This window comes from Phoca vitulina, unplaced genomic scaffold (genome assembly GCF_004348235.1).
Source record: "Phoca vitulina isolate PV1807 unplaced genomic scaffold, GSC_HSeal_1.0 scaffold41, whole genome shotgun sequence".
Classification (NCBI taxonomy): Eukaryota; Metazoa; Chordata; class Mammalia; order Carnivora; family Phocidae; genus Phoca; species Phoca vitulina.
The window spans coordinates 5826488-5851911 of NW_022589744.1; the positions used below are offsets into that span (position 1 = coordinate 5826488).

The 25424-nt window shown below is 40.5% G+C and overlaps 1 protein-coding gene across 3 annotated transcripts; it reads left to right on the plus strand.

The window, feature by feature from the left end:
* The first annotated feature begins 1567 nt into the window (after nucleotides 1–1567).
* On the plus strand, nucleotides 1568–25015 carry PRKAR1A (protein kinase cAMP-dependent type I regulatory subunit alpha). 3 transcript variants are annotated; one of them, XM_032429372.1, is made up of 11 exons: nucleotides 1568–1877; nucleotides 5153–5335; nucleotides 10939–11109; nucleotides 11920–12011; nucleotides 12222–12283; nucleotides 16862–16908; nucleotides 17820–17978; nucleotides 19260–19320; nucleotides 20455–20576; nucleotides 22076–22157; nucleotides 22507–25015. In XM_032429372.1, the coding sequence occupies exons 2-11, from the start codon at nucleotides 5159–5161 to the stop codon at nucleotides 22677–22679; spliced, it is 1146 nt and encodes a 381-aa protein (XP_032285263.1). In that variant the 5' UTR covers nucleotides 1568–1877; nucleotides 5153–5158; the 3' UTR covers nucleotides 22680–25015. The 3 variants fall into 3 exon arrangements, with proteins under 3 accessions (XP_032285263.1, XP_032285262.1, XP_032285264.1); XM_032429371.1 differs by lacking the exon at nucleotides 1568–1877 and adding an exon at nucleotides 2148–2286; XM_032429373.1 differs by lacking the exon at nucleotides 1568–1877 and adding an exon at nucleotides 2631–3210.
* The last annotated feature ends 409 nt before the right edge of the window (nucleotides 25016–25424 follow it).

The window sequence follows — 25424 nt, forward strand, 5'->3', positions numbered from 1 at the left end:
GAGTGGTTAAGATCCCTGCCTGGGTGTGAGCCACACTAGTCGTGCGGTCTTGGCCATGCCACTGCACTTCTCTCTGCCTCATTTTCCTTCTGCAGCACTAGCAACGGTCCCTATACCACAGGGTTATTATGAGGATTACGGTAATTATGATGTGTGAAGCACTTAGAACCGTGCGGGGAATATGTGTACCATTATTAGCTTTATTGGTTAATTTCAACACAGCCCTGCTTATTCTTTTAAGACTGGGGAAACTGAGGCTCAGGGAGATTAAGTCAATTGCCAGAGATGGCAGAGCCTGCAACCAAACTCAGATTTATCTGCCTGCAGGGTTTTCTTCTCATAACATGACTGGGCCTGCTCAATGCTATCGAATTCCCTCTCCTCCCTGCCAGCTCAGGGTTCAGTTTATTAGCCCTTCTTTGTACTGACAACGGTGAAATCCTATATGACTGAAGCTCTGTCTTTAATCCCTTGTTCCACCCATCCCTGGCAAAACGCCAGTGATCACCAAGTGGGGGCAGTGGGGGGGAGGAGACACTTTCCTTCTGCATTTCCCTCCTATAGGCCTGATCAGCCCTTTCTGATGGTGCCTATTCTGCTTCCGACTTTCTGAAAGCAGGAGTAACCATAACTGAGTAACAGACATATTCTGATGAGCAGGACCCTTATCAGCCTGGTGGATTTAGGGGAGCAGATGGCCACCTAAGGCAGTGCTGTCCCACAGAAATGCAACATATGCCATATATGTAATGAACATTTTTCTAATAGCTATATTTAAAAGATAAAAAACATAACACACACACCAAACACAAAAATAAATAAAAAGTAAAAAAGATGAAATTAATTTTAATAATATTTAAACCCAATATATCCAAAAGATTACCATTTCAATCTGGAATCCGTATAAAAATTATTGAGATACTTGTATATATTTTTTGTGTTAGGTGTTAAATCCACTGTATTTTCACATACAGTGCTAGAGCTATGTATCTTGTGAATACAACAGGTACCCCTCACAAGGATACGTGTTCTCCAAGGGCCTTCTTTATTCATTTAGCGACTTTTTGTCTAAAACTGTCTCCTGCTCCCCCTTTCTTCCTCTACGGACAGATACCCCGATGGGAAAAAATGGCTTCTCCCCCCTCGAATCCGAATCATCCTTGATGAGTGGTTTTTGCAGGCAGTTGAGATTTCTCGTGTGGTCACAGAGGGGGTGCGCCTATCTGCACCCTTTGTACTTGTCACCATGCCAGGTCAGGCGTCATGATGGGGGGGGGGCAGTTCAGGTTCTAGAAGCACCCTGACAAGTCCTTTTCAGTGTCTCGGGCCCACAGCGATGGCGTGGCCTCCATTGACCACAGCACCTCCGGAGCGGAGAGCAGCCCGATCAGCCAAGCAGACACTCGGCAGAGCTCGGACTTCCTGGACCGGATGGCGGGCCTGAGCCCGGAGGCCGGCGAGGAGAAGGCCGGACACAGGATGCACTGCCGGGAGTGCGCATCCTGGGCACTCGCCCGCGCTCGGCCCGCGGCGCAGCTGCGGCAGATCCGCCGGGGCCGCCGCGTCCTCCGGGGCCTGGAAACGGCAGGAATCTCCCCGCCCCGGCCCCGCGTCCTCCCCCTGCAGGGGCCACGGGGCGGAGTCGCCCACCTGTCATCCGAGACGCCCCACGTGGGTCGGCCCGGCTAGGGGGTTGGGGGTTGAAAAGGGAGGGAGAAAAGGCAGAGGCGGCGAGCGAGGCCGGAGTGAGAGTGGGGCTGAGTGAGGAGTGGAGGCGAGGGACCGAGGAGAGAGGGGAGCTCCTGAAAGCCGCACCGAGAAGGGGCGAAGAGCAGAAGGAAGAATAAAGGGGACCTGCGGCGTCCAGGGAGGAACAGGTAAGGGGGGCAGGTGAACGGAAGGAGGGGAGCGCCGGGCTGGAGAGAGTGGGGAAAGGAGAGAAGGCGGGCGAGAGGAAAGGCCTGCAAATAAGGGACGAGGTTAGATGGAAAGAAGAGCGGAAGAGCGATTCTAGGGCGTGGAGGGGCGAGGGTCCTTCAGGGAGGGGCGGAAGGGGAACCCGGGCCGCAGTGCCTTTAAGGTTGCCAAGGCGACGGCTCTGGCCAGAGCGAGGCGCATTGACGTCAGCAGCCGAGCGCTGATTGGTTGCGGCCGGGACGTTTCCGGTGGAGCCGCCGCTGAGCCGCTATCGCAGAGTAGAGCCGGGCTGGGAGGGAAGCGCCGGGAGAGCTCAGCTAGCCGCAGCCTCGCCCCCGCCGCTCCGTGTCCGCCGCCGCCCGTCCCTAGGTGAGTGGGGTCGGTGGGGAGCCCCGACGCGCCCGGCTTCGCCGCCCCGCCGCCCGTTTGAGGGCGCTGGACCGATCCAAGATGGCGTCACGGGGAGCGACCTGCTGGGGGACGGCCGCACCCCCTGCCCCTCCCCGGCCCCGGCGGGCGCCTCCCCGCAGGCCTCACGCCCCGGGCCGCGCCCCCGGCCCAGAGTCTGCGGCTCCGAGGCCCCCAGGCCGCCGGGGCTGCTCCCGTGCCGGGCTCACCGGCCGCCCCGGCCGTGCGCGCTCCGCGGCGCCCGGGTCCCCGGCCCTCCGCGGCCATCGCGCCCCTGCCGCCTCCGCACCCGCGCGCCGCGGCCTTTTCGCTCGCCCTCCCCCATTTCCTGAAGGACATCAGTTGGATTTTACTGGAATCCGCCATCGTTTTCCCCAGCATTTCTGGCTGATCTTGAGACTCGGCAGTTGTCGTCGTTTTTCTTTCTAGTATTTCCTTGTCATCTCCAGCAGTGGCTTTCCCTCTCCTTCGTGGGATTCCACCCCCACCCCCATGATTTTAGCCTGGCTCCTAAATTTTTTTGTCCCTTTTCACCTCCCCTTTCCCGATCCCCGCCCCCCCTTCCTCCGTCTTTTCGCCACCATTGTGGCCTTCCGACTAGAGGAGGATGGAGGGAGGATAGGCCTCCCTTCTTCATTTTGTAGCCGTGACTGTGGCATGAGTGAAGTGAAGGGCACTCTCTTGTCCTTCCTCTTGAAAATAAGTACGTGGTACCTATTAACCCCTGCAGCGCAGTGCTGGTGTGATACCAGACAACTACTTTGATTCTCAAGAGATCGGTCTTTCTAACAGGAGAGAAAAGAGAACACTTGCTCGGGATCACCCGAAGGAGGTGTTCCTGGCTGGTCTGAGGGGCTGCGGTCTGAATCAGCACGTTTCTCAAAAGTGTGTTAAGTATTTCCTCGCGTGTCATCCCTTTGAAACTGAATTTTTTTTTATCACAACTGAATTTACAAAAGAAAAAAATCTGAGTGTTTCCTTATGAGTATACAATGCAGTGGAAGTTTCAAAGTAGTTAAATAATTTTTTGGGTGGGGGTAGAAGCTAAATTGTTGGGCTCTTTAGTTTTAAGAACAAGTACGGAGTTAATCTAGGTATATTCGATTAAAAATACTAAGACAACATGTTAAGTTTGGATTAAGGGGTTCACATGATGACCGCGTTAATCTTGGGGCATTTTTGTTCATGTGCTGCCTTAAAAACAGCAGTGTGTTCTTTTTCATGCATTATTTTGTTTCAAACAAAGAGCCAGTTTCATTTCTTAGACACAGTTCTCTCATTTCTACCAGCTGAAGACCTGATCTTTGAATGATTTCTCTGATCAGTTGAATACATGTACTGGTATTCCCGAAATATGTCTGAATATTTTGAAACATAAAAGATCTGATTTATCATTGTTCTTGGTGGCCTTTGGTATTTTTTGAAATGCAGAAAATTATACTGAAGTGGATTATCAGTTCATATGATTGTCTGACCTGGAAAAGTGGCTGTTATAAATCCAAAGTAAATGAACTTTTTTTTTTTTGGATTGTATATTTCTGAAGTAGCATGATTCTTTTTCTGTGGCTTTTAATTTCTGTGCTTGTCAGGGAGCTACAAACTTTCTCATGGTCTGTTAGTCTGTTATTGACCTTTATCATGGAAGTTGTCAAAACAGAATGAGTAACAGTGTAGCACTTTGGCTTTTGACTCTGGTATTTCTTTTTTCTTTCAAATTTACAATTCCATCTCTGATTTTGAGTGCATTATCTTTGGAAAAGATTGATTTGTATTGAATTCAGTTGGGGAGGGGAGAGGACCTCACTTTTATTTTCTAATCTTAATTGCTTTTAATAATTAGAAGTTGGAAGGAAAATAATTTATGACTTGTTAAATTATTAAGCTTTTAATTCCGAGGTAAAGTCAGCTGCTCACTATTATATTTCTACTTATTTTATTTTACATCAAGGTAGTTTGAATCCTCTAAAATTGATTAAATGCAATTTATCTATTGAATCTTCATGTAAGTTTAAAATTTAACCTGTTTTAGCATTTTTCTATCCAGCTGAAGAAATGTTTTGACATTTACCTGTCCAAATCTTTTATGATTTACTTGGTAAGGTTTTTTTGTTTGTTTTGTTTTCATTTATTTATTTTTTTCTGTTAAGGATTTTTTTTCTCTTACCAGTGTGTTGGTGTGCTGTTATTTAGGGCTGGAATTTTATAGAAGAGTCTGGAACAAAAGGCTGCTTTTAAAAGTCATTTGGGGTTCCTTTTGTGTTTTTAAATTTTTTGATTACGCTAGTAGTTGGCTGATCAGATCCTTTGCTCCAGTGGTTTGCTGGGTGACAGTAGGTCACTCCCCCAGGATAGGAGTTACGTATAGGGAATGTCAGATGTTCTTCATTGTGCTTACTTGCTTTCACTTAGAGCCAACTTGTGTGCCCTTGTAATTCTCGGTCCTGTTTACCATTTACACACTTCCCACGTCATCATGATTTATTTTGCAGGGGGAGAACTGAATGAAATTCCCGTAAGGGCCTGACTCCTCAGCAGTTCGCCTCTGCAGGGGATAGTGGCTCATACTTCCTCCCAGGAGGTCAGGTTCTTGCCTTTTACTGTTGCTGTGTGCAGAACCTAAATGAAACACTTCTTTGGGAGAATGCTATTTTCCTACATATTTTATTTCTGAGCCCCCACTTCCCTGTCTGAAAAAAAAAAAAATCTACCTAGGAAAAAAAAAAAACCCTTGTGAATCAGTTGCCTGATGAATTTATTAAGTCAAAGGCCAAATTGGCATTTGCTCTTTATAGTTTCCAGAAGCATACGTGTGGTTTTTTCCTCGTAGACAACCATGGCGTCTGGCAGCACTGCCACCAGTGAGGAGGAGCGCAGCCTCCGGGAGTGCGAGCTCTATGTCCAGAAGCACAACATTCAGGCGCTGCTCAAGGATTCTATTGTGCAGTTGTGCACCGCTCGACCCGAGAGACCCATGGCATTCCTCAGGGAGTACTTCGAGAGGCTGGAGAAGGTAAAGATAAATGTGGGGAGGAGATGACCCTGACCATCGTTAAGTGTAATGCTGTGGAATGTCGCTAATTTGTACCATTTGGAAGAAAAGGAATTCTGACCGAATAGGAAATCTAAAACAGAATTTCAAAAAAGAAATGCAGTGAAGGCATTTATAGTAATTTTTAACTTTGTCATCAGGAGAATTTATCAGAAAACAAACTCATATGCTAAGTTTAGTTGGGTAACAGAGGGCTTCTACACATAGTTCCTTGTAACTTTTAATCCATAAAAATGATTAACTAATTAGATACGGCTGATCAGAAGTAGCAGTTGTATGACAAGAGAAATCCTTCAGTACTTGAAAGCAGTTAATGCTTTCGTCTTCCTCAACAAAACAAGTAAACTTGATAAACCTTATCTCACCTTTTAAAACCAATGTAGTGAAGCATTTGAGTCTAGCTTCTGAGTGATCTATCAGAAGTTCTGAATTAGAGATGTCCATATTAGTACAGATACTAATATATCTCAGATGAGTTCACTATAAAGCGGAGATACTAACTCAGATTGATGGTTGTCAGAATTTTACTTTATTTACAGTTTCAGTCAGGACGCGTTTCCTCTTGAAAAAAAATTAATTCATTAGTTTTTATTCTTTGTTCATCCTCATTGTGTGTATGTTACTGTGACCTAAGCATATGGTGTATGCTTTTCTAAGCAAAAAGATAGTCAAGGACAATGCTTCAATTTCACTTCCCTTAAGAAATGATGAATGAGAAAGTCTGGAACATTAAATGTTTTGAGTACTTTGATTTGTTTTTGTAAATCAACGAGATGAATTTACAGGTTTTCTTATGTGTATTGAAGTTTGATGTGGTTCATAATGATTATGAACCAATTGGGAGGCATTTCTTGGGTATATGATCATTAATTATCTAGTTACATAATAGAAATATTTGTAATACATCCCATTTGTTTGGAAAATCTTTTAAGTAGCATACTTTATTACTAAAAGAATCTGTTTATACTAGGATTCAAAAAATGTTTGGTTAGCACAATGATCAGACATTTCCTACTGTTTTCTTGAAAAGCTGTTTGTTAAAATTGGTGTTTAGTACTATGATTAAAATAATTAACAACAACAACAAAAAACAACTATCCAGCCCCCATGAAAGTAGCCTTGGTGTCTTAGAATTGTGGTAGAAAGTCTGGTTTTCTCCTTTTTAAGCAATTTGCAAATAGTTTGTGAAATCCTGTAGAGCCAGGCTGTCGTGGGCCTTCCTTGTTTTGAAATAAAGTGCGTTCCTGGAGATCTGGTTCTGAAATGGGTCACTGTAAGGTGATCCCTCTTCGCTTCGGACATCAATAGAAACCATCAGATGAGGGAATGAAGTGGATGAGACATTAAGTGTGTGTCTTTTTATAGGGAGTGTTGAATGTGTGGTGCTAGTTTCAGAGCCTGGGCTTACTGTAGCACTGTTTAAGCACTAACCAACAGGGAAAGCAAGAAATCATTATTCACATAGTTTTTTTTTGCACGTGGGATTTTTAGATTTAATGTGTTTTGTTTGGCTTCTCTACCTCTTAACAAAAGTCATAGCTTAACCTACTCTTTCCTGTAACTCAAGGGTCTTGATTCACTTGCATACATTCCTTTAGCTAGGGTTGAATATAGATATCTGGGCTTTCAAGCAACCAAATTTTCAGCTTGTCAGTGGATCATTGTTCTGTGCGTTAGGTGTTAGGTTTATATGTCTGAAAAGATACAATCACGTTCTTGTCATCTCCTTTCCTGTGTTAACCATGGGTCATGTTTCGGGTACCCTCAGCTACTCAATAAGAAATGTGCCAAAAAAGTCACAGTTGGTCCATTGAAAGTGTCTGCATTTTGCTTCAGACTGTCTCCTGGAATTTAAGTCCTCATTTCTGCATATATTTATTAGTACCTTGCCTGTCTGGTGGAGGAATTTTAATAGCTGTGTCCATTGTCTCCTGTGTGCTGGATACTGTCTGAAGCACTTTGCATACACACATACTCATTATTTCAAATGTGTGAGGTAGGTGATTATCACCGTTGTAAGAGGTAGCAGGTAAAACTAAGAAATGAAGTAATGTGGCTGTGGTCTTGCAATGTACTAGTTAGATTTTGTTGTGGCAGCATACAACCCCCCCAATTTCAGTGGCTTACTCCACATACAACCCCCCCAATTTCAGTGGCTTACTCCACATACAACCCCCACAATTTCAGTGGCTCACTACAAAAGACCTTATTTCTCTATCATGTGCAGCTCTTCTGGGCTCAGCCCATCCTGCCTTCTTGACTCCACAGGTCTTGTTCCGGGGCTGAGTGGAAGGAGCAGTCACTATATAGAGCACGCTGTTGTCAAGGCAGGGAAGGACCAGAAGCTTGGGGGGCAGACCATAAGAGTGGACACAGTATGGCATGTCCGCTTACATTCCATGGCCAAGGCAAGTCCTGTGGCCAAGCCTCAAGTCCATTTGGTTGGAAGTTTATTTCACCTACAGGGACGAGTGGAATGGCAAGGGCAGGGAGGGAACAGGTGATTGTTGAGAACATGGTAAGTGATTGGCCGGGGCGGTGTGAACTTAGAATTCCAGAACTGAAGGAGTGCTGGTAGCCAGTAAGTAGACCAGGAGGGTTTGTTTGGGTTTTTTTTGCTTTTGTTTTAATAAATGGGACAACTGAAGAGGGAAGAGACTGACAGCAGAATGACAACAAGAAAAAGGATAGAAAAATGTATCATAATCTGTACTAGAATGTGATCTCTGTTAATGGCTCTGAGTGGTCAAGATTAGGTTATATTTGATTGCTGTTTAAAGAGAATCCATGAAACTGTTAAAAATCAACATGCTTTTAGTACTTGAAAATTATCTTAAAAACTCATTTAGATGTAGTTCCAAATGAGATGTTATTTGTGTAATTTTTCATGAAATTTTTACGAAATGCCAATGACTGATTTTGGGGGGTAGAATGTGTTTTACTTATGGTCTTAAACTAAATTTGGGGAGACTTGAGTTTTATAGTTCTGTGTTAGTATGAAATAGGAAAACCTTACTGGTTATTGGAATTACCAGAAGGAAAATGAAGTAAGTTTTCTGAAAAATGTATTTTTAAAATATTGGTTACATATTTGCACATGGTTCATAATTTTACAGGTACAAAAGGGTATGACAATAAAATATAATGAAATATATGAAATATATTGCATTTCCTATGTAAGTATGTGGTTAACATAGCGTATAATATATAAGGCATTTTATATATGTAAAAATTATATATTATTAAGTAATAATGTATAAAATATTTTAAAAAGTCTCCCACTCCATTGTCTTCCTTGAATGCGGCCAGTTTTCCATAGATAATATAAAGGCATTTACCTACAGATTCAATTATAAAAGAGCTTCTTATTTTCCAACAGGTGCATGGCATTCCATTGTATGGATAGACTCTTAATTTATTTAATCACTCCACTGAGGATCATTTTGTTTCCATTGTTTTACTATTATAAACAATGATACAATGAATAATTTTGTATATATCACAAAGTTTTGTATGTTAGATCCCATATATGCATATCTTGGAATAAATTTCCAGAAGTAGAATTACTGGATTATTTGGTCAAGAAGTAAATGCAGGGGTGCCTGGTGCCTGGGTGGCTCAGTTGGTTAAGTGCCTTCGGCTCAGGTCATGATCCCAGGGTCCTGGGATTGAGTCCCGCATTGGGCTTCCTCATTAGTGGAGAGCCCGCTTCTCCCTCTCCCTCTGCCTCCTCCCCCCCCCCCCCCCCCCCCCGCTTTTGGGCACGCCATCTCTATCAACTAAATAAATAAAATACCTTTTAAAAAAAAGTAAATGCATTTGTAATTAAGTAGACAAATTATATTAGAATTGTTTTTATTATATTTTTTTGTTGTGGTTTCTTTTTCTTAATTTGAAAATTAGAAAATCCGGAGAAATGAGAAAAATAAATCCAGACCTTCCCTCCAGAAAAGAAAAAAAATCAGGCATGATTCTACTAATAGAAATTAACATCGTTAATACCTTAATGGTTATCCTCCTAGACTTTGTTGCTGCATTTATAAGTTCTTTTATTTGTCTTAATGCCAAAAGCAGGGCTAAGTACCATGCAGGAGAAAAAGTAGGCATCTCTTTAATTTCTTTTTTTATTAAGTTTTTTTTAAAGACTATTAGAGAGAGAGAGAGCGCGCAAACCAGGGGAGGGGCAGAGGGAACCAAACTTGTGGCTGAGCAGGGAGCCCACATGAGGGGCTCGACCTCACAACCTGGAGGTCATGACCAGAGCCAATACCAAGAGTCTGACGCTTAACCTGACTGAGCACCCAAGCACCCCTTCTTTTAATTAGAAAGAAATTTAAAATTTCTTTTTTATCAAAAAATTTTCTGAAATTATCAGTGAATCCTAATGAGTTCATTTAGAATTTGAAAGATGGTTTAGAAAAATACTGGGGAATGAGTCAAATGAATATGAGTGTTGTAGAGAACACATTCTTATTTATATCAGGCATAATAACTCATTCTTCACTGCAGAGCTAAGAGGAATTTCTTTCTAAGCCCTGGATCTGAAAAATAAGAATTTTAAAGAGTTTATTTCAGTTTTTATATGAATTGGTTTAATGAGTTTTTACAAACAAGTAAACTTTCTTGGTTTTAATTTTGGCGTAAACCCTGATAATAAAGAAGGCTTCTAGCTCTGCTGGGAGAAGTATTTTTAGATCTGATCTTAAGATTTTATTTATTTGACAGAGAGAGACACAGCGAGAGAGGGAACACAAGCAGGGGGAGTGGGAGAGGGAGAAGCAGGCTCCCCACGGAGCAGGGAGCCCGATGCGGGGCTCGATCCCAGGACCCTGGGATCATGACCTGAGCCGAAGGCAGACGCTTAACGACTGAGCCACCCAGGTGCCCCGTTAGATCTGATCTTATTTAAATTCTTGGTTACCATCACATCATTTTGTTATTTGTTTCTGTCTGAGACTCCAGCTAGAATATGAATTCCACAGGCTGAGGACCCTTTCCTGTTAGTTTTGACACTGTCTTTTCCTAGCATAGACTTGACATGGCAGATCTGGAGATACTTACTGAATTAATGAAATAATACGGTAACCTAGACATTTGTGTATTGCTTTGCTGTACCTGTGTGATTATTTCTAGGTAACATTCTTTTGATATGTGTGTGTGTGTGTGGGGGGGGGGTGGTCTTCATGCTATCTCTAGTAGCATACAAAAACCCCAGGATTTTGTTTTGCAGTTTTATTACTGTTGTGTGCATTACAAAGCATTGTTGTCAATGTATTACCATAACAAGTATCTAATTTTTCATTTGTGGGTTGTGTCTGTATTAATGGCTTTTGCTCATTAATAAGTATAGTATCTGTTATTGTCTGAGGAAACATTATAGTCCTTTCAGAGTATTTTTCAAACTTGACTCCTTTTTTTTTGCATTTGGAATTGGCATTTCCCCCTTTCACATTGGTAATAGAGGAAGAGTTTTGAAGTGATGGAGATTGGTTCTCACTGGGATATGAGCATACCAAATTTATATCCTGAAGGATCTCATTTTATAAAACGATAATTTTTTTCAGGAGGAGGCAAAACAGATTCAGAATCTGCAGAAAGCAAGTTCCCGTGCAGATTCGAGGGAGGATGAAATCTCTCCTCCTCCCCCCAACCCAGTGGTTAAGGGCCGGAGGCGACGAGGTGCTATCAGTGCTGAAGTCTACACGGAGGAAGATGCTGCATCATATGTTAGAAAGGTAGTCTTGTCACCTATGCATTGGGGCAATGTGTTCAGGACCCACGTGGTAGTCAGCCGGCCTCTGTTGATGAGTGCATGTACCATTTTGCAGGGTAAAACACTGACAGGATGGATTGTACTTCATCCTGTACAGGTCTTGGGTACTGGAGAAACAGGTTTTCTGTAATAAGATGCCATCAGAGGAAATAACTAACAGTGATTGTAAAATAGTGACTGTATTTGGAGGGGGTTTCCTTTCCATGTTGTGTTGCAGTAGAAGAAGCAGGCAGTACTCTTTTTTTTCTTTTGAATCATGGTTTGTTTTTTGACATTCTAGAATTCATGTTGTGACTTTTAACCTTTTATCCTATAAGCTTCATCCTTTTGACTCTTCCTTAGAGTTAGCCTGCCATTTTGAGTTATGCTATTAGACCAAAGGGGGAAGAGAATTGTCCTGGCAAGAGGCTTGTGAAGTTAGTAGTACATAATCACAGTTTAAAAAATGACTAATTATCATAAAATGCTTAGTTTTGCCTCAGAATAATGACCTTAGTTAAGGTGTTGATGGTTTGTTTCTTTAGTTGTTGACTGGAAACCAAATACCAGCCTTTAAATACAGGCTTGGTTGTAGGCAAGGGGATTAATTAGCCAATATTTATTGAGTACTTTGTATATCAAAGATATTACAAGTGTGTTGTGTTAAATACTTAACACAAAGCAGTCTTGTTTAAATACCGTAATCTATCTAGACATTTAATTGAAATGCATGTTCAAACATGATCTGCTTTTCGTTTATGGACTTGTTATTGGACCTTCTATTCTTTTCTAGGTTATACCAAAAGATTATAAGACTATGGCTGCTTTGGCCAAAGCCATTGAAAAGAACGTGCTCTTTTCACATCTTGACGATAATGAGAGAAGGTAGGTACAGGTTCTTTGTTACACTGTTACTTCACTACAGTTGTGGCCCCAAACTAGTTTCATCATTGTTGCAAGTTTTAAGACTCTTAATAATTGTTCACCTGTGGACAGTCCAGGCTGAAAATCTGGGAGCTTTAAGTCTAAAGTTAATGTTTGAAATCTATAGAAGACGCACATGAGATGTAACTCAAGGCCTTCTGTCTCTTGCAGTGATATTTTTGATGCCATGTTTCCGGTTTCCTTTATTGCTGGAGAGACTGTTATTCAGCAAGGTAAAGGCTGCTGCCTCTGGGTTCTGTAGTACTGTGGGAATGTAGGATTTCTCTATTGAAGTTTGTTTTCCTCTTCCAGTCTACCATTTTCTTCTGTTATAATATGATTGGATTTTCCTATTTCTTTGAGTATAGTTGACAAACAATGTTATATTAGTTTCAGGTGTGCAACTTAGTGGTTTGACAAATTTATACATTATGCTATGTTCACCATATTTGTAGTATCATCTGTTCCTTTATCGCTATTACAGCATTGTTGGTTGTATTCCTTATGCTGTGTCTTTTATTCCTATGATCCATTCATTCTGTAACTAGAAGCCGGTACCTCCCACTCCCCTTCACTCATTTTGCCCAACTCCCCACCTCCTTTCCCTTCTGGCAACCATCAGTTTGTTCTCTGTATTTATAGGTCTGATTCTGCTTTTCGATTGTTTATTCATTTGTGTGTGTGTGGTTTTGCTTTTCTTTTTTTTTAGATTCCACTTATGAGTGGAATCATATGGTATTTGTCTTTCTCACAGTCTGAGTTAGTTCACTTAGCATAATACCTTTTGGGTCCATCCATGTTGTTTCATGTGGCACCATCTCGTCCTTTTTATGGCTGTGTAATGTTCCACTGTGTATGTACACCAAGTTTTCCTCATCCATTCATCTGTTGATGGCCACTTTGGGTACTTCCATATCTTGGCTATCGTAAACAGTGCTACAGTAAACATAGGGGTGCATATGTCTTTTCAAATTAGTGTTTTCATTTTTTTCTGGTTAATACCTGATAGTGGGATCATTGGATCATATGGTAGTTCTATTTTTAATTTTTTGAGAAACTTACATACGTTTTTCCGCAGTGGCTGTGGCAGTTCACATTCCCACCAACAGTGCGATGAGGATTCCTTTCTCTCTGCATCCTCGCCAGCACTTTGTGTTTCTTGTCATTTTGATTTTAGCTATTATAACTGGTGTTAGGTGATATCTCACTGTGGTTTCGATTTGTATTTCCCTGATGATTAGTGATGTTGAACATCTTTTCATGTGCCTGTTGGTCATGTATATATCTTTGGAAAAATGTCTATTCCGATCCCCTGCCCCATTTTTTAATCAGATTATGTTTTTTTTGGTGTTGAGTTGTGTAAGTTCTTAATATATTTCAGATATTAACCCTTTATTGGATATATGATTTGCACATATCTTCTCCTATTCAGTAGATTGTTTTTTTGTTAATGGCTTCCTTTGCTGTGCAGAAACTTTTTATTTTGATGTAGTCCCCTGCTTTAGGAGACCTATCTAGAAAAATTTTGCTATAGCCAGTGTTAGAGAAATTACTGCCTTGTTCTTTTACAGGATTTTTATGGTTTCAGGTCTCACATTTAGGTCTTTAATCCGTTTTGTGTTTATATTTGTGTATGGTGTAAGAAAGTGGTCCAGTTTCATTCTTTTCCATGTAGATGTCCTGTTTTCCCAGCACCATTTGTTGAAGAACCTGTCTTTTCCTCAGTATATATTCTTGCTTTGTCATAGGTTAATTGACCATATACTTGCAGGTTTTTTTCTGGGTTCTCTCTTCTGTTCCATTGATAGAACAGAAGAATCCATTTTCTGTACCGTCCCATTTGGATCACTTCAGCTTTGTAGTATATCTTAGAATCTATCTGGTATTGTGATACCTCCAGCTTTGTTATTCTTTCTTAGGATTGCTTTGGTTATTTGGGGTCTTCTGTGGTTCCATACAAATTTTAGTATTATTTGTTCTAGTTTTGTGAAAAATACTGTTGGTATTTTGATAGGTATTGTATTGAGGCTATAGATTGCCTTGGGTAGTAGGGACAGTTTAACAACATTAACTCTTTCAGTCTGTGAACATGAAATATCTTTCCATTTGTTTTTGTCATCTTCAATTTCGTTCATTAGTGTTTTATAGTTTTGGAGTACAGATCTATCACCTCTTTGATTTATTCCTTGTATTTTATTCTTTATTGGTGCAATTGTAAATAGTGTTTTTTAAATTTCTCTTCCTGCTTTGTTATTAGTGTATAGAAATGCTATTTATTTCTGGCTTTTATTTTGTATCCTGCCACTTTACTGAATTCATTTATTACTTCTAATAGTTTTTTGTTGGAATCTTAAAGATTTTCTATGTATAATATTGTGTCATCTGCAAATAGTGACAGTTTAAACTTCTTTACCAATATGGATGTCTCATTTCTTTTTCTTGTCTGATTGCTGTGGCTAGGACTTCCGGTACTATGTTGAATAAAAGTGGTGAGAGTGGACATCCTTGTCTTGTTCCTGACCTTAGAGGGAAAGCTCTCAGTTTTTCACCATTGAATATGTTAGTTTAGCTGTGGGTTTTCGTATATGGCCTTTACTATATTGAGGTATATTCCCTGTGAAGTTCATACCTCCTCAAACTATTCCAAAAAATAGAAGAGGAAGAAAAGCTTCCAAATATATGCTATAAGGCCAGCATTATCCTGAAACCAAAACCAGACAAAGACACCACAAAAAAAGAGAACTACAGGCCAGTCTCAGAACATAGATGCAGAAATCCTAAACAAAATATTAGCATTCAACAATCCATTAAAAAGATCATTCACCACAATCAGGTGGGATTTATTCTGGGGATGCAAGGATGGTTCAAAATTCACAAGTCAATCAACATCATACACCACATCAGCAAAATGGTAAAAGTTGTATGATCAACCTAAGTGATCCTGTTTCTTTCTTAAGTTAAAATCCTTTGAGCTATCAACACCAAAAGAACAAAGAATCCAATCAAGAAATGGGCAGAAGACATGAACAGACATTTTTCCAAAGAAGACATCCAAACGGCCAACAGACACATGAAAAAGTGTTCAATATCGCTCGGCATTAGGGAAATCCAAATCAAAACCTCAATGAGATACCACCTCACACCAGTCAGAATGGCTAAAATTAACAAGTCAGGAAATGACAGATGTTGGCGGGGATGCGGAGAAAGGGGAACCCTCCTACACTGCTGGTGGGAATGCAAGCTGGTGCAGCCACTCTGGAAAACAGTATGGAGGTTCCTCAAAAAGTTGAAAATAGAGCTACCATGTGATCCAGCAATTGCACTACTGGGTATTTACCCCAAAGATACAAAAGTAGGGACCCGAAAGGCTACGTGCACCCCGATGTTTATAGCAGCAATGTCCACAATAGCCAAACTGTGGAAAGAGCCAAGATGTCCATCAACAGATGAATGGATAAAGAAGATGTGGTATATATATACAATGGAATATTATGCAGCCATCAAAAGGAATGAGATCTTGCCATTTGCAACGACGTGGATGGAACTGGAGGGTATTAAGCTGAGCGAAATAAGTCAAACAGAGAAAGACATGTATCATATGACCTCACTGATATGAGGAATTCTTAATCTCAGGAAACAAACTGAGGGTTGCTGGAGTGGGGGGTGGGGTGGGAGGGATGGGGTGACTGGGTGATGGACACTGGGGAGGGTATGTGTTCTGGTAAGCGCTGTGAATTGTGCAAGACTGTTGAATCTCAGATCTGTACCTCTGAAACAAATAATGCAATATATGTTAAGAAAGAAAAAAAGAAGAAGAAGAATGTAGCAGGAGGGGAAGAATGAAGGGGGGGAAATCGGAGGGGGAGAAGAACCATGAGAGACAATGGACTCTGAAAAACAAACTGAGGGTTCTAGAGGGGAGGGGGTTGGGAGGATGGGTTAGCCTGGTGATGGGTATTGAGGAGGGCACGTTCTGCATGGAGCACTGGGTGTTATGCACAAACAATGAATCATGGAACACTATATCTAAAACTAATGATGTAATGTATGGGGATTAACATAACAATAAAAAAATTAAAAAAAAAAAAATCCTTTGAGCTAAAAGGTACACTTTCCCTAAAGGACTACTACTTTTCTAGTATCTGATACAGTTTTGTTTATAGTAACTCTTAAAAAATATTCTTACATTTTAATTTTGTTTGTTGTGTGGGATTTCAGAACCATATGTATTTCATATATCCCTTATATTGATTATTAAACACTTCCAAAGTAAAATAAAGTAGGAAGTAGCAAAGCATTTGCATTCTTAATCATACAGCCCATCTGTTTGTAAGGTTCTGTGCCTTCTCCTGATTCTTAACCTTTTTGCCCTGTATATAGACACGGATCTAACCTTACATGGGTCCCCCCCGCCACCTTGTAAAATTTATTCTTGAATATTTTCATTATGGGTCTCCACAATCCATGTATTTTCCAGGTTAGTGACAGTCTGATATTTTGTTACTTACTCTTTGAGTTGTTTCTTGTTTTGTTGTTACAAATGATGTAGCAGTTAATATCTTTGTACACATGTAGCTTTTTTTTTCCCCCAGAGATATTCTTCACTATGAGATGACTAAAAAAATTGATCAGTTTTATGGCTTTAAAAATATATTGCTGGACTTTTTTTCTCTGAAAGGTTGTGTTAATTTATAAAAACATGTATTTTAATGTATAAAATAAATTTATTTACTATTTTACATTAATTTGGTAGTTCTGATATATGTTTCTTTAATTTCTGTTGTACATCTAACATTTTTACTCTCTTTTAGGTGATGAAGGGGATAACTTCTATGTGATTGATCAAGGAGAGATGGATGTAAGATTTAATGATAGCAAAAATATATTGGTAATCGTAGAAGTTAATGTGTTGATATTTATTACTGTTAAAGAGTTTTTGAAGGGCTTATATAACCCTTGTATGTCAGATTCCATCAACATCTTTTGCTAAATATTTTAATGACAGAGAAACTTTAAACTACTGAAGACAATTTCTTTAGCTAGACATTAAAAATTTTTTTTTTTTTTTGAGAGAGAGCGTGCATGCGTGCTTGAGAGTGGCAGGAGGAGGAGGGGCAGAGGGAGAGAGAGAATCTTAAGCAGACTCCATGCCCAGTGTGGAGCCTGATGCGGAGCTCTGTCTCACAACCCTGAGGTCATGACCTGACCAGAAATCAAGAGTCAGATGTTTAACCAATAGCCACCCAGGCGCCCCTTGGTTTAAATCTTGCTGGAGTCACGGTTGAGGCATGTGTGTGTGTGCTGTGTGGTAAGACAGATGGAAGGGAGAGGCTCAGTCCTACGTGGTCATTAGCTCTGAGACTTGGTGTAGCTTTCTTGATTCTGTGAGTCTTGTTTACAAGTGAAATGCGGATAATAACAGCATTGCTGCCCCAGGATTATTAGACAGTTCAGTGTCTTCTGCAGGGGAGATGGTTAGCATAGTACATGACACGACACTCTGTGAATGTACATGGTTGTTAATGCTGTTTACCTTCTTGCCCTGATCATCCCTATGGGAACATTTTTCTTGTAATTAAATCGGGTAAATCACAGACACTGGGTTTTTTTAACTCACTGTCAGCAACTGTTTTGCTCTGCTTTGTAAAAACATACTCTATTTTTTGAAACAAAATTCAGGATTCTGCCCCCTTAGAAAGGTTGGGGAGTTTTTAATAGTTGTATGTTGTGTATGTGGAAAAAACTGATTCTTTGTCATTTGTGTTTTAGGTCTACGTCAACAGTGAATGGGCAACCAGTGTTGGGGAAGGAGGGAGCTTTGGGGAGCTTGCTTTGATCTATGGGACACCTAGAGCAGCGACTGTCAAGGCAAAGACGAACGTGAAACTGTGGGGCATTGACCGAGACAGCTATAGAAGAATCCTCATGGTGAGGCGGCATGGCTTTGGGAGTGCGATTTAGGATTTCAGTCTGTGTGACTGATGTTTGAGTAGTGTCACCAGATCTTGTAGAACAAACATCCGGCCAGAGAAAGCGTGGGAGACAAATGTGGTGTGTGTGATGGTTAGCTCATGTTTGGAAGTCTGTCCATTTGCTGGTCTTCACTTACTTTATCTTTACACTTGAGGTAGCTTGATAGATGCTACTCGTAAGTGCACTAAGTGACTTAAAGCCATTCAGAAGTAATCCACTTCTCTAAACTGCAAGTGGGTTAAGTAGTGCAAATGTCCCCTTTCACTGAAGGAATAAACAAAATAATAAAACCATTGGAACGTTCTGCTGATATAGTGAGACTTTTTGAGAACTTTGTGACAGATTTATAGAGTAGCTTTAGATGTTTAAGTGCCAGCTAATGGCATTAGTCATCTTGAATGATTTCCATAAATTTGTACAGTGCCTGTCTGGCTATTTGACAATATACAGTTGGATGTACTTTGAATATTTTCTGTATCTGGGGGATGTGTATGTATAGATAAGTATATATGTATATATGTAATAAGGGTATTATAGAGGACTGTGTTTCCCTCTTGCCTTCCCTCAGATATATTTAACAAACCTTACAGATAAGACAGCTTGGTTAGGTTTGGGGCTAATGGCACTGTTTTTGGTGGGAGGTCTAGAAGTGGTAGCAGCTTTATTTCCTTCCTTCTGTGGAGAATTGGGGTTGTGGGGAAGAACCCTGGGCTGGAAGTATATTCAGCTATAGTCACACATGTAACTTGGCTGTTTTTTTTTTTTTTTTGAGAACTGAGTATTTATATAGCATTTCACTAATTGGTGGTATTAGGCACCTTCTTTGCCCTATGCCTGGTGTTATACTTTGTTTTTTTTTGAGGAGGGGTGGGAAGGGGAAGGGAGAAGCAGAGAGAGAATCCCAAGCAGGCTGCATGCCCAGCACACAGGGCCTGACCTGGGGCTCGTTCTCACAACCCCAACATCATGACCTGAACCAAAATCAGGAGTCGGACTCTTAAGTGAGACACCCAGGTCCCCCAGCTTGGTGTTACTCTTAAGAATGAGTTACACAGCTTTTTATTGAGCTGAACAGAGGGTTTACCGTCACCGACCTGAAGAAAAATAATCATGTATCAAGAAGCAGCAGCAAGTGTTGACTTTTTTTTGTTTACTTAACACTTAGTATTTTTTATTCCACAGCATTATGTGATAATTACACATTTTTGAGATGACTTTTATTTTTTTCATTTATAGGGAAGCACTCTGAGAAAGCGGAAGATGTATGAGGAGTTTCTTAGTAAAGTCTCTATTTTAGGTGAGTTTTGGAAGATTGCACAGAGAATCATTAAATTGAAGTGTTGGTGATAGTTAAGGAAAACCTGTTGCATTTCATAAAAACTGCTCTGGTTATTAACTCGCTTTTTTTTTTTTTGCTAATAGTAATTAAAAACACGTGGGATACAAAGTTGAAATTTGACTAAGTTAGAAGTAATTTTACAGTATATTTAATTTGCTAGTATGTGACAGACCTCTTAACTAGAAATGGTGGACCTGAGAAAAGCTTCCTGGAACTATGTGCTCCTCATTCCTCTGGGGGAAACAGAAAGGCTGAAAGTATCCTCCTTTGACAGTGGACATTGGTAGTCATCCCCCTGTGATGTCTGTCTCTGTTGCTCTGTTGGTGAGTTTATTGGTTCAGGACAGTGAGTGTTGCCAAGAATGCCTTTTCTCTGTAGAAAGATTAGGTGTCATTTTCTGGCTTTCTTTGAAAAACTGCTAGAAGTTTGGTAAAGTTTAGAGTAAAGCAGGTTAACTTGAGATAGTCGTGTGTATTTTGTTTTGTGGCCTTACAATATTGTTACAACCTGTTCTTCCCTGGGAGGAAGGGTGTGGTGATTCTTAAGTAATAGTCTTCTGCCATTGTTAGAGCTAATGGACTTTTTCCCTTATTTTTCCTTTCTCTGGAAGGATTACATTTACTTAGTGACTTGGGTTTTAGTTTGGCCTTTGGGAACTAATATTGTCTAGTTCTCCTTGTTGGTTTCGTAAATAAATTCAACTTAGGATTTAAATAGATAAGTTATTTCTATGAACCTTTGGAATAGTACGGTTGGTAACACTATGACTTTTGGGTCTTGTAAGTTTGATTTGCATTGATGGTGTTCATTAGGAAGACTTAATGATTACATTTTTTTACTCCTTTACCATTGAGTGCAGTTGATAATTAACGTGGCCACTGGACTACTGAAGTAAGGATCTAAGGGTTATCTGTAAATAATAGGAAGATCTTGCTGAGACTTGAGGTAATTGAAGAGAGGTGCCGTGTTTAATCTGTAACATTTTAGAATATTGAATGGGCATGGCTATTTGATTCTCTTTATAGTTTTGTTTTGACATTTTTAGCATTGATAGTTAATGTAGAGAAATTCTTTTGATTCTTGCCTTTCAGAATCTCTGGACAAGTGGGAACGTCTCACGGTAGCTGATGCATTGGAACCCGTTCAGTTTGAAGATGGGCAGAAGATTGTGGTGCAGGGAGAGCCAGGGGATGAGTTCTTCATTATTTTAGAGGTAAAGGCAACTGTGTTTGATGCTATTAAAAAAAAAATTGTATAGCATAAGAGAGAAAAAAGGGCCTAACTCTGATTTATAGTTTGATTTTTTTTAAGAATACCTGACAGTTTTATTTGAAAATTATCTTTCACTTTGAAATGGTGCCATTTGGTTTTCTGCCAGGTCACCACATTTTATTTATTTTTTAATTTTTTAAAAGATTTTATTTATTTTTTTGAGAGAGTGAGAGAGAGAATGAGCAGGGGGGAGGGGCGGAGGGAGAGGGAGAAGCAGACTCCCTGCTGAGCAGGGAGCCCGATGTAGGGCTCCATCCCAGGACCCTGGGATCATGACCTGAGCCGAAGGCAGACGCTTAACGACTGAGCTACCCAGGTGCCCAGGCCAGCACATTTTAAATGAGTTTGAGTCAGAATTCTGGAAGGGCTATTCATGAAGTAATAGCCAAATTCTGGCCTACTCAGTCCTTACGCAAGCCGAATGAAACTCAGTCATTTAGCATAACTTAATGGTTCTGTACCATCCTTGTTAAAATCATGTCTGGACTATTTGGCAAACAAGGATTAAAAGCGAGTACTAAATTCTAGCCATTACTATGTTTGTTTGTTTTTATATTTGCCAAATTTTAGTTTCTGAAACTAAAAGTTTTCCATAATCTTTTTTTTTTTTTAATCATATAATGTATTATTTGTTTCAGAGGTACAGGTCTGTGATTCAACAGTCTTGCACAATTCACAGCGCTCACCATAGCACATAACCCTCCCCAATGTCTATCACCCAGCCACCCCATCCCTCCCACCCCCCACTCCAGCAACCCTCAGTTTGTTTCCTGAGATTAAGAATTCTTCATATCAGTGAGGTCATATGATACATGTCTTTCTCTGATTGACTTATTTTGCTCAGCATAACACTGTTACTATGGTTTATATCTTCACAATTCATGGAAATGTAGAACATACTCTTGCCTGCCAAGCAGAGCCAAAGAGCAGATTTTCTATGAAAGTGGCTCAGTAGATGCTAATTGGATAATTCAGGAGTCGAGGGACTCTTTCTCTGAAGGGCCAGTTGGTAAGTCATCGAGGCTTTTGTGAACCATAGGGTTTCTGTTGCAAAGACTCAGCTCTTGCCATAGTGCAAAAGCGACATAGACAGTGTATAAGTGAATGGGTGTGTTGTTCCTGTAACGTTTTATTTATAAAAACCGACAGTGAGCTTGGGTCTGGCCCTCTGGCTGCAGTTTGCTCACTTGAGTGTGAGCCCTCTAGGTTCCTCAGTGCGATGAGGAGACCCTCCCAGTGGGGGCTGCTGGGTAGATGGGGCTTGACGCTCATGCTGTGGCTCTTCTCAGTCATCTTTTATATGGGCGGGAGGATTGAAATCACTGCTAAATCCTTTTTTTTTTTATTTTTTAAACAAAGTAGTCCAAATTGTGTTGGATGTTTAAAATGTCACCGTGGATTTGAAAGTATTTGTTTTGCCGTTCGGTGATTCTGTGACAGGGCTCGGCTGCTGTGCTCCAGCGTCGGTCAGAAAACGAAGAGTTTGTTGAAGTGGGAAGACTGGGGCCTTCTGATTATTTTGGTATGTGGATTTCCTTGAAATAAATACGTAGCTTAAGGCGCCTTTCAGTGAGATAGCATAGTTGTTCTTAATTTTGTCTTTCTCCCTAAGTTTATTTTTTAATTGTAGTCTTTTTGGCTCTCAGAGAGTGTGAGATTTTGGAGCGCCTGCCTTTACCCTGTTAATAATCAAGTTACTGGTTGTCTTCTCTCAGTTTTGTTTTTTTTTTTAAATGCACGTGTGGTCTGTCTTAAGTTACTGAGTTATTAAGACAAATAAATCTTGTTTTCTCATTGCTGTCAGAAGTGCACCCCCGTGCATGCGTTTCCCATCGATGCTCACCCCGCCTCGTGTGTCCCCCCCTCCCTAGGTGAAATCGCACTCCTGATGAACCGCCCTCGCGCCGCCACGGTGGTGGCTCGTGGCCCTCTGAAGTGCGTGAAGCTGGACCGGCCCAGGTTCGAACGCGTTCTCGGCCCGTGCTCAGATATCCTCAAACGGAACATCCAGCAGTACAACAGTTTTGTGTCGCTGTCCGTCTGAGATCTGCCTCCTGTGCCTCCCTTTTCTCCTCCCCGCCGTCCGGGCTTCACCCCTGCAGACTGCTTTCTCTTCCTGTTCGCAGCGCCACGTGGCCGCTGGTACCGCAGCTTCTCGTCTGTTTATATTAAAAGTTGCTTTCATTGCACCGTTTTTAATTTGGAGCATTGACCGAATGCTCATACACAGTTAAATAAATAGAAAGAGTTCTGTGGAGACTTTGCTGTTACTGCTTCTCTCTGTGCAGTGTTAGTGTTCAGCCTAGGCAGTGCGTGCCCTGCTTCCTGGTGAGGGCGCAGCCCTGCACCACGTGAATTTCCGTAGAGTAACGGTGTAACAGTGCAAGATTCGTTTTTTTAAGTGACATAATTTTCCAGTTACCATAAGCATATTTTAGACTGTGGCCGTATATGCTGTGTTTCTTTATAGAATAAATGATTTCTCATTAAGCTCTGAGGATTAGGAAAAACAGATCTAGAAAAATCTTAGTATAGTAGAAAGACATCTGCCTGTGTTTAAACTAGTTTAAGGGTGGAAAAATGCCCATTTTTGCTAGTTCTTGGATGGATAATGATCTTTTGAGTTTTTTTTTTTTTTTCTTCCCTCTTAACCAGAATTTTTTCAAGCTCATCCGCCTGGTTTTGTTTGTATCTTGTTTAGTAGTGTTTCCTCCAATTCTGAAACGTGTGGGTGTGGCTACCTGTACCCGCCTTTGGAGTTTGAAACCAAATCATAGACTGCAAGTACTGAGTTATGATTTAACTACATCTGCCTCAGCTCAGAAGTTCCGATCCAGCTAGTGCCAAATACTGATCACCAGATGCTGAATTGGGAATTAGAATTTGAGGTCTACACTCTTGGTAGTTCACTTAGAGCTTTTGGCTAAATGTACGACGTCCTTCACTTGGCTCCGGGATTCTCTCCTGTGCTCCAACGCTGCCTGCAGGAGGTTGGGTTTGCTGGGAGTAGACAGGATAGATGGAACAGACGTCCCCAGTAGAAGAGTGGAGGCGATGTTGGTGAAGGAGAGATACCAGGGGGACAAAGCTCAGTGTTGGGGACTCTGTCCCACTAACTTCCTTGGGACATGAGATTTGGGAAGAAGTGTTTACTTTGGTTTCACCTTTTTCCCTTCTTTTTACGTCAACTAGAATTGGGGGTGGGGTGGGGGTGGGGTCGGGCGTGTCTGTACTGTTTCGGTGGTCTAAAAGGCTGTCCTGCTGAAAAGGTCTGCTTTTCTGTTTAGCATTTATTTTCTCTGGCAAACTTTGTTTTTTTTAAAGTAAACTTGTGTTTTGAGTCTTAATTGTTTTTCAGTATTTTCCAGCCTTATCCTTCTATGTTACATTATTCCATGTGCACCAATGATACCCAGCAGTTTATTTGTATTATGGTTGGTTTTTTTTTTTTTTTAAACGAAATTTCACAGTTCTGTAACGTTAGGCACTTTTATTTTCATTGTGATTTATATATAATGTAGGGTTCTGTTTGGGAGTGACTGCAAGCATTTTTCCATCTGTGTGCAACTGGCTCTGATTATTAATCCCCTCTCCTACCCTTTCCCAGGTAATTTAAATTGGTCACGGTAGATTTGTGTCATAGATTTGAACAGTTTTTAGGTTGTTACTAAGTTTGGAGTTTAGATCTGGGAAAGAGGTTTTATTTACACTTTAGTGTGAGATAGCCACCTTATTACAAATTTTTTTATTTTTCAAAATAATCTATATTAAATGAGGGTTTTCTGATCTGTATTTTGTGTTTAGCTACCTTTTTCTATTTAAAAAATTAAAAATAAAAGTTATGTTCTTATTAGCTTAAAGCTTGATTTGATCTTTGTTTAAATGCCAAAACTGTACTTAAATGAATTATTTAGAATGCCACAAATTTGCACAGTTTTCATATATGTATATAATCACGTTCATGTATATTTAGATACATATAACGCTTTCTAAATGAGTTTTGCTCTTAAGTCATTTGGCTTGCTGTTTACTCCCTTTTGTAGTTTTTAATCTAAGGGATTTTAAGTCTCAATTTAAAAATTATCACATTTAAAGCTTTCTCTTTGTGCAATCTGAGTATATGTGAGAAATCATAATTGGCATAATTTGTCTTAGTTGATATTCAGGGCTTTGGAAGTCATTATTTCTGGGCGTGGTAAGTGAATTTAAGAGATCTACTGCTCTAGAAAGTATAGGTGGCCAAAGGACCATTTTGTATCGTTTCCTGGTTACTAGTCTAATTATACTGTGTGTGCTAATATACTCTATTCTTTTTGTTATAGATTGTCTTAACAGTAGGTCAAGTAATAAAAAAAAGATTAAATAATTTAAATCCTTAAATGAATCAGTTTTTCTTCCCCTTCTCCTTTCCTTGTCTTCTTCCCCCTCTCCCCCAGAAACTTTTAATCTGGTGGGCAAGAATGAAAATCGAGAGTGAATTATGGGCTTAGTGTTTTGAAAGAATAATGTTTGTTTTCAGTGTTTTCCAATCCATTCCAAAGAATGAATCTCAAATCCTTACTTGAAGCATGATTGAGTTGAAGCAGATCTGTTTACTGAGTAGTGGAAGGAAAAGATTCAATCAAAAGCCAAAAGAGTTCCTTTTTTATTCGAGACAGACTGGATCTCTGGTCTTGGAACTTTCCCAGACTTCATGGGAAATGTCATTTCTGGATCAGCATACTCTCTCGTTTAAATTTAATACATGCCTTTGGGTATTTAGGTATGCTTACTTATGTATATTTTACAT